The sequence below is a fragment of the Colobus angolensis genome, unplaced genomic scaffold, assembly GCF_000951035.1.
Source record: "Colobus angolensis palliatus isolate OR3802 unplaced genomic scaffold, Cang.pa_1.0 Scaffold4, whole genome shotgun sequence".
In the NCBI taxonomy this organism is placed as follows: Eukaryota; Metazoa; Chordata; class Mammalia; order Primates; family Cercopithecidae; genus Colobus; species Colobus angolensis.
Window position 1 is genome coordinate 2,447,562 of NW_012117376.1, and position 11,738 is coordinate 2,459,299.

General features: G+C 42.0%; 1 protein-coding gene across 1 annotated transcript in view; it reads left to right on the forward strand.

Moving 5' to 3' along the window:
* Positions 1-11,738, forward strand: part of MTF1 (metal-regulatory transcription factor 1) — a 27,508-nt gene that overhangs the window by 6,054 nt on the left and 9,716 nt on the right. The window contains exons 4-6 of the mRNA XM_011955650.1: positions 78-151; positions 616-752; positions 3,849-3,926. Of these exons, the coding sequence (XP_011811040.1) occupies positions 78-151; positions 616-752; positions 3,849-3,926 (289 nt within the window). The remainder of the gene's footprint in view (positions 1-77; positions 152-615; positions 753-3,848; positions 3,927-11,738) is intronic.

Consider the following 11,738-nt stretch of genomic DNA (forward strand, 5'->3'; position numbering starts at 1 on the left):
AAAAAAAAAAAAAAAGGTGTTCAGGATAAAGGTCTATTAGCTAATGACTCCTGTTTCTCTTTCCTTAACAAATTTAGGTGCGATCACGATGGCTGTGGAAAAGCATTTGCAGCAAGTCACCACCTTAAAACTCACGTTCGTACACATACTGGTGAGTTTAGGCCAATTTTTATTTTTTATTTTAACATTCATCAAGCCTGTAACTATCAGTTTTCCATTGAGACCTGTAGAGCTAGGTGGATATACAGAGACATAGATTCTGTATATATTCAGATGAGCCTAATTAGCTCAGCCTTACCTAGAATGTTTGAGTTTCTTTCAGAGGCGGACCTCAGGTATTCAACCTTAGGAAATGAAACCAATACAGAGATACGCTAAAGAAAACAACCTGTGAGAAACAAATCTTCTCTTTAAACTTCCCAGCAGCAGTCATTCCCAGTGCTTTGCTCTGCATTGAGTTTTAGGACTGAGATGATTAATGTGTAATTTATTCAACTTTTAACAACTGTTAGCCAAAGTTTCTTAAAAATACTTACCTCTGTTAGGAAAAGGCAGATTTCTTAATCCAGTGAAATGACTTTATGGTAAATTAACACGACTTTGTTATTCTTGCAGGTGAAAGACCCTTCTTCTGCCCCAGTAATGGCTGTGAGAAAACATTCAGCACTCAGTACAGTCTCAAAAGTCACATGAAAGGTCATGATAACAAAGGACCCTCATACAGTACACTTACACAACACAATGGATCAGAGGTGTGTAGTGTTTTTGTCTCTTGATCTGGGTACCACAGAAGATCAACAGTTGTTTGTGTATCACAATCAAAGGTTAAAATATCTTCTCTGTATATCTGTTAGTGAGAGAGAAGAAGTCAGGGTCAAGATCAGTGTCTTGACTTGTGTATTTAACCACCTACTCAATGTCTCCACCCAGATGTCATCTACTCTTGTCAAACTTAACATGTTCAGACCTGTTCTTCCTGCACTCTTCCTCATCTTGGTAAATGGCGGCCCTGGTTTTCTAGTGGCAGAGGCCAAAAATCTTATAGTCATTCTTGACTCTTTTTCCCCTCACACTCCACATCCACCAGCAAAGTCTGCCAGCTCATCCTTGATAATGTATCTAGAATCCGATCACTTCTTCTGATTACTTTATTCAGTCTACTATTGTCTTTTTGCCTGGATTATTGCAATAACCTGTTACGTGAGCTTCTTAGGACCTTTTCCCCCTCTTCTGTCTACTCCACAACAGACTGTTCTACATATATTAGCCAGAGAGATCTTTCTGAACTATAAAGCAGATAATGTCTGTCCTCTGCTCATAACCCTCAGTAGCTTTTTAAATTTTTATTTATTTTCATAGATTTTAAAAAATTATTTTAACATAGAGATGAGGTCCAAGCAGTCTTTCCCTTTCCCCACCCCCACCCCCGCCCCGCCTCCTGTCTCAACCTCCCAGTGTGCTGGGATTACAGGTGTGAGCCACCCCACCTGGACTCCAGTAGCTTCTTGTATGTGTCACTTGAAGTAAAAGTCAGAGTCTTTATAGTAGGCTACAGGGCCCTACACATTCTGGCCTGGTTGCTTCTCTGATCTCATCTACCTCTCTTTTTATTTTATTTTATTTTATTTTATTTGAAACAGCATCTTGCTCTGTCATGTAGGCTGGAGTGCAGTGGTGTGATCTCTGCTCACTATGACCTCCACCTTCCTGGCTCAGGGATCCTCCCAAATAGCTGGGACCACAGGCATGCCCCACCACACCTGGGTATTTTTTTGTATTTTTTGTAGAGATGGGGTCTTCACCATGTTACCTAGGCTGGTCTTGCACTCCTGAGCTTAAGTGATCTATCTACCTTGGCCTCCCAAAGCACTGGGATTCAGGTGTGAGCCACTGCGCCCAGCCTACTTTTCTTCCTCTCACTTCAGCCATATGGTCCTCTTTGTGGTTTCTTGAACCAAGGAGTGCCCACTCCTACCCCTAGGCCTTTATACTTGCTGTACCCTCTGCTTGGAACGTCTTCTCTAGATACATGCGTGGTTGATACCCTCTTTCCTTCACTCTCTACTCAAATGCCACTTACCTAAGAGAGCTTCCCTAACCACCCAGTGAAAGAGAAACTCCTATCCCAGAGTTCCCTACTGCCCTTACTCTCCATAACACTTATCCTCTCTTATCCTCTCGCACACTGTATAGTTATCTGTTTTTTTGTCCTCTCTCTCCACTAGAACGTAAGCTGTATGGGGGCAGGACTTTAGTTTGTTCATTATTGTGTCTCTGGGCCTGGAACAGTGTTTATGCATAGTAGATGCATTACGAATGTTTGTTGAGTGTGTGCATGAATAGGAGTATCTGAGGTAAGCAGGGCTACCACCTAAAGTGTGAATTGTGACTGGCGTTCTGGGATTCCAGAGTTCACTTAGCCTGGGCAGTGGAATTTGAATTCTAAATCCCAGGTACCACTCTGAGTAAGGAGCCCTTTGGTGTCCATGTGGGAAACACAGTGGTGGAAGGACTATTGACTTTTCAGTCAGAAGCACTGGATTTGTCTTCTGCGAATTAGCTGTGTGTTTTGGGGCACTTCATTCCCACTGTCTGAGCATCAGTTTTCTCATATTTAAAATGGGAATATAAGTTTGTGGCAATTTGTTACAAAAGGAATAAAAAACAGGGATATAGAATAATACTTCCAAGGTTTATATGAATGGCAAATGAGGTCATGTGAAATCACTGTAAATCATGAGATCAGGTGTACAGATAGTATTAATTTCACATTATTATAGGTTTGTTACTCTGGAACCTTAGTCATGAGATAATACTGAAACTCTTCATTATTATTATTATTATTATTTTTCTTTTTTGAGACAGAGTCTCATTCTTGTTGCCCAGGCTGGAGTGCAGTGGCATGATCTCGGCTCACTGCAACTTCTGCCGCCCAGGTTCAAGTGATTCTCCTGCCTCAGCCTCCCGAGTAGCTGGGATTATAGGTGCCTGCCACAACACCTGGCTAATTTTTGTAGTTTTAGTAGAGACAGGGTTTCACCATGTTGGCCAGGCTGGTCTCGAACTCCTGACCTCGTGATCCACCTGCCTCAGCCTCCCAAAGTGCTGGGATTACAGGCCTGAGCCACCACGCCCAGCCTAAAACTCTTTTTTTTTTTCAGATGGAGTCTCGCATTGTCATCTGGGCTGGGGTGCAGCAGCCTGCTCTCGGCTCACTGCAACCTCCGCCTCCTGGGTTCAAGTGATTCTCCTGCCTCAGTCTCCCAAGTAGCTGGGATTACAGGCACACACCACTGCGCCTGGCTAATTCTTTGTGTTTTTAGTAGAGACGGGGTTTCACTATGTTGGCTAGGGTGGTCTCAAATTCCTGACCTCGTGATCCACCTGCCTCGGCCTCCCAAATTGCTGGGATTACAGGCATGAGCCACCATACCCAGCCTCTAAAACTCTTTATTAATAATTTTTAAGAAATGTAAGATATTCTTCTAAGAATATCAGGATTTTAAAAAATTAAGTAATTCATGGGGTGGGGGAAGCAGGGAGGGATAGCATTAGGAGATATACTTAATGTAAATGATGAGTTAATGGGTGCAATACACCAACATGGCATGTGTATACATATGTAACAAACCTGCACATTGTGCACATGTGCCCTACAACTTAAAGTATAATTTAAAACAAATTTAACTAATTCACTTAGCCCTTGCTTTGGTTGGCTTAAACTTCTCCATATAACACATGTAGACATGTGGAACATTAGGGACTTTGTAATCAAGTGTTTTGTTACGTGATATGCCACTGTAAATCCTGATTTTTGTTACTCAATTAGAATTTTTTCTCTTTTACAGGATACAAATCACTCACTTTGTCTAAGTGACTTGAGCCTTCTGTCCACAGATTCTGAATTGCGAGAAAATTCCAGTACGGTAAGTGTATCTGTAAAGCCAGTGCTAGAAAAATAAGGGCAAGAATTAAGCACTCCCTTTGGTGGGAAAATTGAGGCTGGCCAGTCTTTGAAGTTTTCTAGGTTTAATTGTGTTTAGTTACTGACCATGTAGGATTTTTTTCTTCTTCTCCTGATAAGAGTTCTTTTTTTTTTTTTTGAGATGGAATCTCGCTCTTTCGCCCAGGCTGGAGTGCAGTGACGCGATCTCCGCTCACTGTAAGCTCTGCCTCCCGGATTCACGCCATTCTCTTGCCTCAGCCTCCCGAGTAACTGGGACTACAGACACCCGCCACCGTGCCCGGCTAATTTTTTGTATTTTAAATAGAGACGGGGTTTCACTGTGTTAGCCAGGATGGTTTCGATCTCCTGACCTCGTGATCCACCTGCCTCAGCCTCCCAGAGTGCTGGGATTACAGGCATGAGCCACCATGCCCGGCCTCCTGATAAGAGTTCTATTAGGAGAGGCTGTTCTCTCTGATGCCTCATTCCTTTTGACCCAGATCACTCACTTCGTAACCTCCTGGCCCCAGAAAATTTCTTTTTTAACTCATTTAGCAAATATGTATTGACCAGGCACTATGCCAGTACTGAGCTTATAGTAGTAAAAAATGTTGGTATAGTTTGTCCTTGAGGAACTTCCCTGAGGAAGTCTAGTAGTGTAAGACATAACCAGAATTCTAGTTTCTGAACTTTTTCAAACCCTATCTATGTGATCTGGCTTGGTCTTTTTCCTTTTTCCTTTTTAATTTTAATTTTACTTATTTTTTTTCCTCTGCCATGGGGAGAGAAAAATTTCCATTCTTTAAGTTTATTAACTTTTTGAAGAAACCTCTTACACATATATAGGCCTCTATCTGCTAAAGGACAAACCCACTTTATCTTAATCTGATTGCTTTGATTTCAAGCTGTTAGGAAATTTGATTGCCATTCCCATGGCTCCATGATGCAACTTACAAACCAGTGCATTGAGTCTGAGCTTATGCAGCATCCTCCATGTTGAACGTGAGAGTTTTACAGTATTGCTAACACTAATTTTGAGTTCGGGTTTTTTGTTGTCGTTTTTCCTGGTAAGTAAATATAGGCTAGATTTTCTGTGATTATGTGCATAATGAATAAATGTGATGGGAAGTATTTGAACAGAGACTGAATGATTCAGGAATGCTGTGAAAAAGTGTTTTTTTCAGTGTGTGGTTAGTGGAGTCAACAACAGCACTTCTAACGTTGTAGGTTGTTGTGCCTCCTCGAAGCCTGCTGAGTCAGCATGTCTGATCGTGGCTTCTGAATCTGCATTTTTATGTAAACATGACAAGGTGTAATTCTCCTTCTGGTAGTGACAGAGTTGTTCTTATGAGACCAACTCTTCCGTGGAAAACAGCTGAAAATTCTAGACAAAATATAAAAACTACTGTGGAAAGGCACTGGTGAGCAACCAATAGCAAGCAGAGGTAACCTTGGAAGAAGGGATTGCTTGGAAGATAGTAAAGGCATCGGGTAGGCTTGCAAGTTTTATGGCTTATCCACCTTGGGCAAGCCCCAGTTGGCACCCAACGAGGCAGCCAAACTAATAAAAACTCAATATTACTGGCTTGAATAACCAGAGGACAGAGTTCAGAGTGGCCACAGTACCTGGAAAGTGAAGGCAGGTAACCTGGAAAGGAAAGAGTCACTAAAGGGGAGCCCCAAGTTCTGTGTATAAACTGTCTCCAAATCTCTGGCTGAACCCTGCATCATGGATGTGTGTGATAGACTCTTAAGCAGCCCAGCCAAGGCTAAAAAACTATACAAAGATTACAGCTGCATCCACTGCAAGGGAGATGAAGTTAATGGAATATTGAGACAAACAAGTCAACACTCTTCTAAGAAGTGTAACAGAGTTCAGAGTCTCTAAAGTATATCATTTGCAGTGTTCAGAGGAATCCCAAATTAGTAAACATGTGAAGAAGCAGGAAAACATGATCCCTCCACAAGAGAAAAGGTAATCTGTGGAGGTGGACCCCAAGATGACCCATCTAATGTTAAAATTAACAGGCAAGGATTTTTTTTATTTTTTATTTTTTTATGGGACAAGGATTTTTAAGAGCTGTTATATGCTCAAGGACATAAAGGCTGTGCTTGTAATTATTGAACAAATAGGAAATCTCAGCAGAGTAATAGAAACTGTTAAAAAATGTACCAAATGGAAATCTAAAACGGAAAAATATAGCTGAAATAATTCACTGGATGGGGCTTAACAGCAGATTGGAAATGACAGAAGAAAGAATCAGTTAAGTTGAAGGTCGATCAATATAAATGAACCAATCTAAAGAACAAAGAGAAAAAGATTAAATGGGTACATCATATGATTTTTATGCATATTCCTATTTCACAACTAATGTTCTAAAAGAAATTTCTGTACTAGGTGGCCTAGATGCCCTCTAAGCTACCCAGCCTAAGATTTCTGGGAATAATATCCCTTTAACATGTAACTGTGTTAAATAGCTTAGGAGTCTATTCTCTGGCCAAGACTATGACATATAACTATGGAGCTTTCTGGAGCCCTAGGGTCACCAGGAAAATACCCTGGCATAAGGGGACACCAAGTACTTATAAAAAAGGGAAGCCTTTCCTATCACAATTTATATAATCAAGAGCACTATCCCTTGGGGTTTAATTATAGATTATGCTCCTGGTACCCAGTGTTTATCTCAGATGTAGAAATTGATTTTAGCCTTTCAAATTAAGGCCACAATTCCTTGAAGCAATAGGATTAATTTTTCTTTGCTTGAAAAAAAAAATTAGGGACATGTGCAGTGGCTCATGCCTATAATCCCAGCACTTTGGGAAGCAGAGGTGGGTGGATGGCTTGAGCCCAGGAGTTTGAGACCAATCTGGGCAACACAGTGAGACCTCATCTCTAGTAAAAATAAAATATTAGCTGGTATGGTCCCAGCTATTTGGCAGGCTGAGACAAGAGGATTGTTTGAGCCCTGGAGTGAGCCATGATCATACCACTGCATTCCAGCCTGGGCAACAGAGCAAGACCCTGTCTCAAAAAAAAAAAAAAAAAGAATCAGGACTTGTTAAAATCAAATAGTAAATTTATATGAGATAATGATTTTATGGGTTTCTGAGCAGCCCATTTGTATGCATGTCCTAGAAATGAACTTTGGTTTGCTCAGCTCTTTTGTTAGAGGAGGGTTGAGGTGCTAGGGAATGGCCTTCTCAAAGCCTTTTGGCTGCTCAGCTCCAGGATCCTCCATCGTAGTCCCAGACAGTTACCTGTCTTCTCCTCTTCTTTGCTCTTTGCTCCTTGCTGCAGGCCTGGAAAGCTCAGCCTATTCTTGTCTTCTCTACTTGTGAAAGTTGTTCCTACCCACTCTGATCCCAGCGTTTTTGCCCTGAAGCTTGGCAGGGGTTTCATTCAGCATTTTCCTTTTTTTAAATTTTAACAAGCTTTTTATTGTAGTATAATATACATACAGAAAAGCACATGTATTATAAATGTACAGCTTGATGAATCATCACAATTCATCACACCCATGTAACCAGCACCCCAATCAAAAAGAACATTCCCAGCCAGGCATGGTGGTTTACGCCTGTAATCCTAACACTTTGGGAGTTTGAGGTGGGCGGATCACCTGAGGTCAGGAGTTCGAGACCAACCTGGCCGACATGGCTAAACTCCGTCTCTGCTAAAAATACAAAAATTAGCCAGGCGTGGTGGCGGGCGCCTGTAGTCCCAGCTACTTGGGAAGCTGAGGCAGGAGAATCGCTTGAACCCTGGAGGCAGAGGTTGCAGTGAGCTGAGATTGTGCCATTACACTCCAGCCTGGGCGACAAGAGGGAAACTCTGTCTCAAAACAAAACAAAATAAAATAAACAAACGAAAGAACATTCCCAGCACCCCAGAGGCCCCCCTACCACATACCCCCAAAAACTATGATCTCTCCCTGCAGACAACCACTATTCTGATTTCTAACAACTAAGATTAGTTTTTCCGGTTTTTTTTTTTTTATGCTTTTATGATTGGACTCATATACTTGTTTATGTCTGGCTTTTCTTCTTATAACATTGTGTTTAAGAAATTAAGCCATATTCTTACATACAGTTACAGGTCATTCATTCTTGTTGAACAATATTACACTAAGTGAATATACCACAATACACTAAATGAATATACCAATATTTGTTCTTTCTCCTGTTGGGCATTTGGATAGTTTCTAGTTTGGAGCCATTATGAATAGTGCTGCTGTGAACATTTTTGTACATATGTTTTGGAGGCACACAGCCCATTCCTTTTCTTCTCCCTAGTATTATTGAGGGATTAGGTTGGTCAAAAGTAATTGCCGTTGAAAGTAATGGCAAAAACTGCAAATACTTTTGCACCAACCTAATATCGTTGCCAAATATAGCTCATTCCTTTTTTTTTTTTTTTTTTTTGAGAAGGAGTCTCGCTCTGTCACCCAGGCTGGAGTGCAGTGGCCAGATCTCGGCTCACTGCAAGCTCCGCCTCCCAGGTTCACGCCATTCTCCTGCCTCAGCCTCCCGAGTAGCTGGGAATACAGGCACCTGCCACCTCGCCCGGCTAGTTTTTTGGTTTTTTTTAGTAGAGACGGGGTTTCACCGTTAGCCAGGATGGTCTCGATCTCCTGACCTCGTGATCCGCCCGCCTCGGCCTCCCAAAGTGCTGGGATTACAGGCTTGAGCCACCGTGCCCGGCCAGCTCATTCCTTTTTAATTATGTTACTACCTATAATGATTTATAAACAGAACAAAAATAATAACTGTGGTCGGTCACGGTGGCTCACACCTGTAATCCCAGCACTTTGGGAGGCCAAGGCGGGTAGATGAGGTCAGGAGATCGAGACCGTTTTGGCTAACACAGTGAACACTGTGTCATGGTTAACCAGGCTAACACAGCTAACCCCGTCTCTACTAAAAATACAAAAAACAAAATTAGCTGGGCGTGGTGGCGGGTGCCTATAGTCCCAGCTCCTCAGAAGGCTGAGGCAGGAGAATGGCGTGAACCTGGGAGGCGGAGCTTGCAGTGAGCCAAGATTGCGCCACTGCACTCCAGCTTGGGTAACAGAGCAAGACTCCAGCTCAAAAATAATAATAATAATAATAATAATAATAATAATAACTGTGAGGAGGTTGCAAAGCTTATGCTCAATGGTAGTTTTTAGTCAACTATTTTTCAAACTGGATTGCACCTTTTTATTGGGTTTTAAAATAGTGGTTTACAATCAGCATTTCAAAGACATCAATAGAATAGAACAAAAATCAGAGGACATTGCACATAGTAAGGATAAGGTCTGTTTCATAGACTTGTTTCAGTTACATATATGGATATGTATATAATATGAAGAATATATTTATATACAGTGTAAAATGTATTTCTTATTTTGTGTCACAATGAAAATTTGAAGGTCACACTATTGGCCTATGAGTTTTAACTCTGTCTGGACTGGAAGCTGGAAGTTGTCCCACATAGATTTGAGATGGAGTCTCACTGCATCACCCAGGCTGGAGTGCAGTGACTTGATCTCGGCTCACTGCAACCTCCACTTCCCAGGTGCAAGTGATTCTCCTGCCTCAGCCTCCTGAGTGGCTGGGATTTGAGGCACACACCACCATGCTCAGCTAATTTTTGTATTTTTGGTAGAGACGGGGTTTCAACATGTTGGTCAGGCTGGTCTCGAACACTTGACCTCAAGTGATCTGCCTGCCTCAGCCCCCCAAACTGCTGGGATTACAGGTGTGAGCCACTGTACCTGGCCTCATATAATTTCTGACTTCAGCTTCTGTCATATTGGCAATCAAGATCACTGAACTAAAAAAAAAAAAAAGAATCACTGAATTTCCCCTCCTTCAGCTGATAGACTTAGAATAGAATCATCAGCTGGTGGTGGGGGCTCATACTTGTAATCCCAGTGCTTTAGGAGGACCGCTTGAGGCCAGTTCAAGACCACGCTGGGCAACATAGCAGGACCTTATCTCTACTAACAATGATTTTTAAAAGCAGCCAGGCATGGTGGCATGTGCCTGTAGTCCCAGCTACTTGGGAGGCCGAGGGGATGATCTTGAGCCCAGGAGTTTGAGGTTGCAGTGATTTGACTGTGCCACTGCACTCCAGCCTGGGTAACAGAGCTAGACCCCGTCTCAAAAAAAAAGGGGTGGGGGGAGAATAATTGTTGCCTTTTGGCTCCAGTGGGCAATTTAATCTTTGAGCACTTCTAGATTGGTGGACAGCCCCACTCGTCACCACACTTCTGCCCAATCCCAAAGTGATCCTTCTTAGTTCTGCCTTCTAGAAGCAGAGTTGTTGCAAAATGACCTTAAAATGTAAGTTGTCACTAGGGCAAGATCTGCCCTAAAATTAGGTTTTAGTTTGGTGTATATGGTGTGTTTATGTTATTTTCAATTACATGGTGACCTTTGAACAACACAGGGGCTAGGGATGCTGGCCCCCCAACCCATACCCCCTGCACAACCAAATCCTAGTATAACTTTTGACTCCCCCAAAACTGAGCTAGCAATGGCCTTAGTCTACTGTGATTGGAAGCCTTACTGATAACATAAACAGTTTAGATTAGCAGATATTTTGAATGTTATATGTATTACATATTGTATTCTTAAAGTAAGCTAGAAAAAATAAAATGTTAAGAAAATCACAAAGAAGAGAAAATAAATTTACTTTTTATTAAGTGGAAGTAGATCATTGTAAAGGTGATTCATCCTCATTGTCTTCACATTGAGTAGGCAGAGGAAAAGGAAGAGGAGGGGTTGGTTTTGCTGTGTCAGGGGTGACAGAAGTGGAAAAAAGTCCAAGTGTAAGTCCACTTGTGCAGTTCAAACACATGTTGTTCAAGGGTCAGCTGTACTTGCTTTTCTTTACAAGTTGGTAGATTTCATGTAAAAATCAAAATTTCTGCTTCTGATGCGGTGGCCCACACCTATAATCCCAGCACTTTGGGAGGCTGGGATGGGAGGATCCCTTGAGCCCAGGAGTTCAAGACCAGGATGGACAACATAGTGAGACCCTGTCTCTACAGAAAAATTAAAAAATTATCCAGATGTAGTGGCCCATACCTGTGGTCCCAGCTACTTGGAGGCTGAGGTGGGAGGATCGCTTGAGCCTGGGAGTTGAAGGCTGCAGGGAGCTATGATGATACCACTGCACTCCAGCCTGGGCAACAGAATAAAGAAACCCTGTCTCAAAAAAAAGAAAATCAAAATCTTGCCACTTGAGTTCTGGTAATCCCTGGCCTGCATAGTCCCGTGACAGCATTTGGCTGAAACCCTTGAGGTGACTGGCACGCAGTCTCTCCAGTATGCCACAACCCACCTCCCTTGTATTTGTAGGGATATATATTGTAATATCCCTTGCTTCATGTATTTCTCTTCCTTGTCTGGACTTTGTAGGCAGTTGCCCTTACCACTCTTGCCCTACAGACTGTAGGGGTAGAGGTGGATTGGAGGTTGACCATGGATAGAAGAACTGTAGTCTTTTCCCTTCCCTGAACTAAAGTGAAGAGTGCTCGTTTTAGTTAGTGCCTGTGGGGAGGCAGGGCCTCAGGGAGTGTGTTGGGTTTTTCCCCCTCACATTTTACCTTTTGTTTTTAATGCCTCTGACCTTTTATTAAGTATAAAGCTATCACTATTATCATCGTTGTCTTGTTTGATTTATTACCATGCATACATATTAGAATATCATAGATATTATGAAAGATATTCACAATGTTATTACACGAGGAAAGCAAGTTGCAGGGTAATGAATATTATATAATCTTTTTTCTTTTTTTTTTTTTTT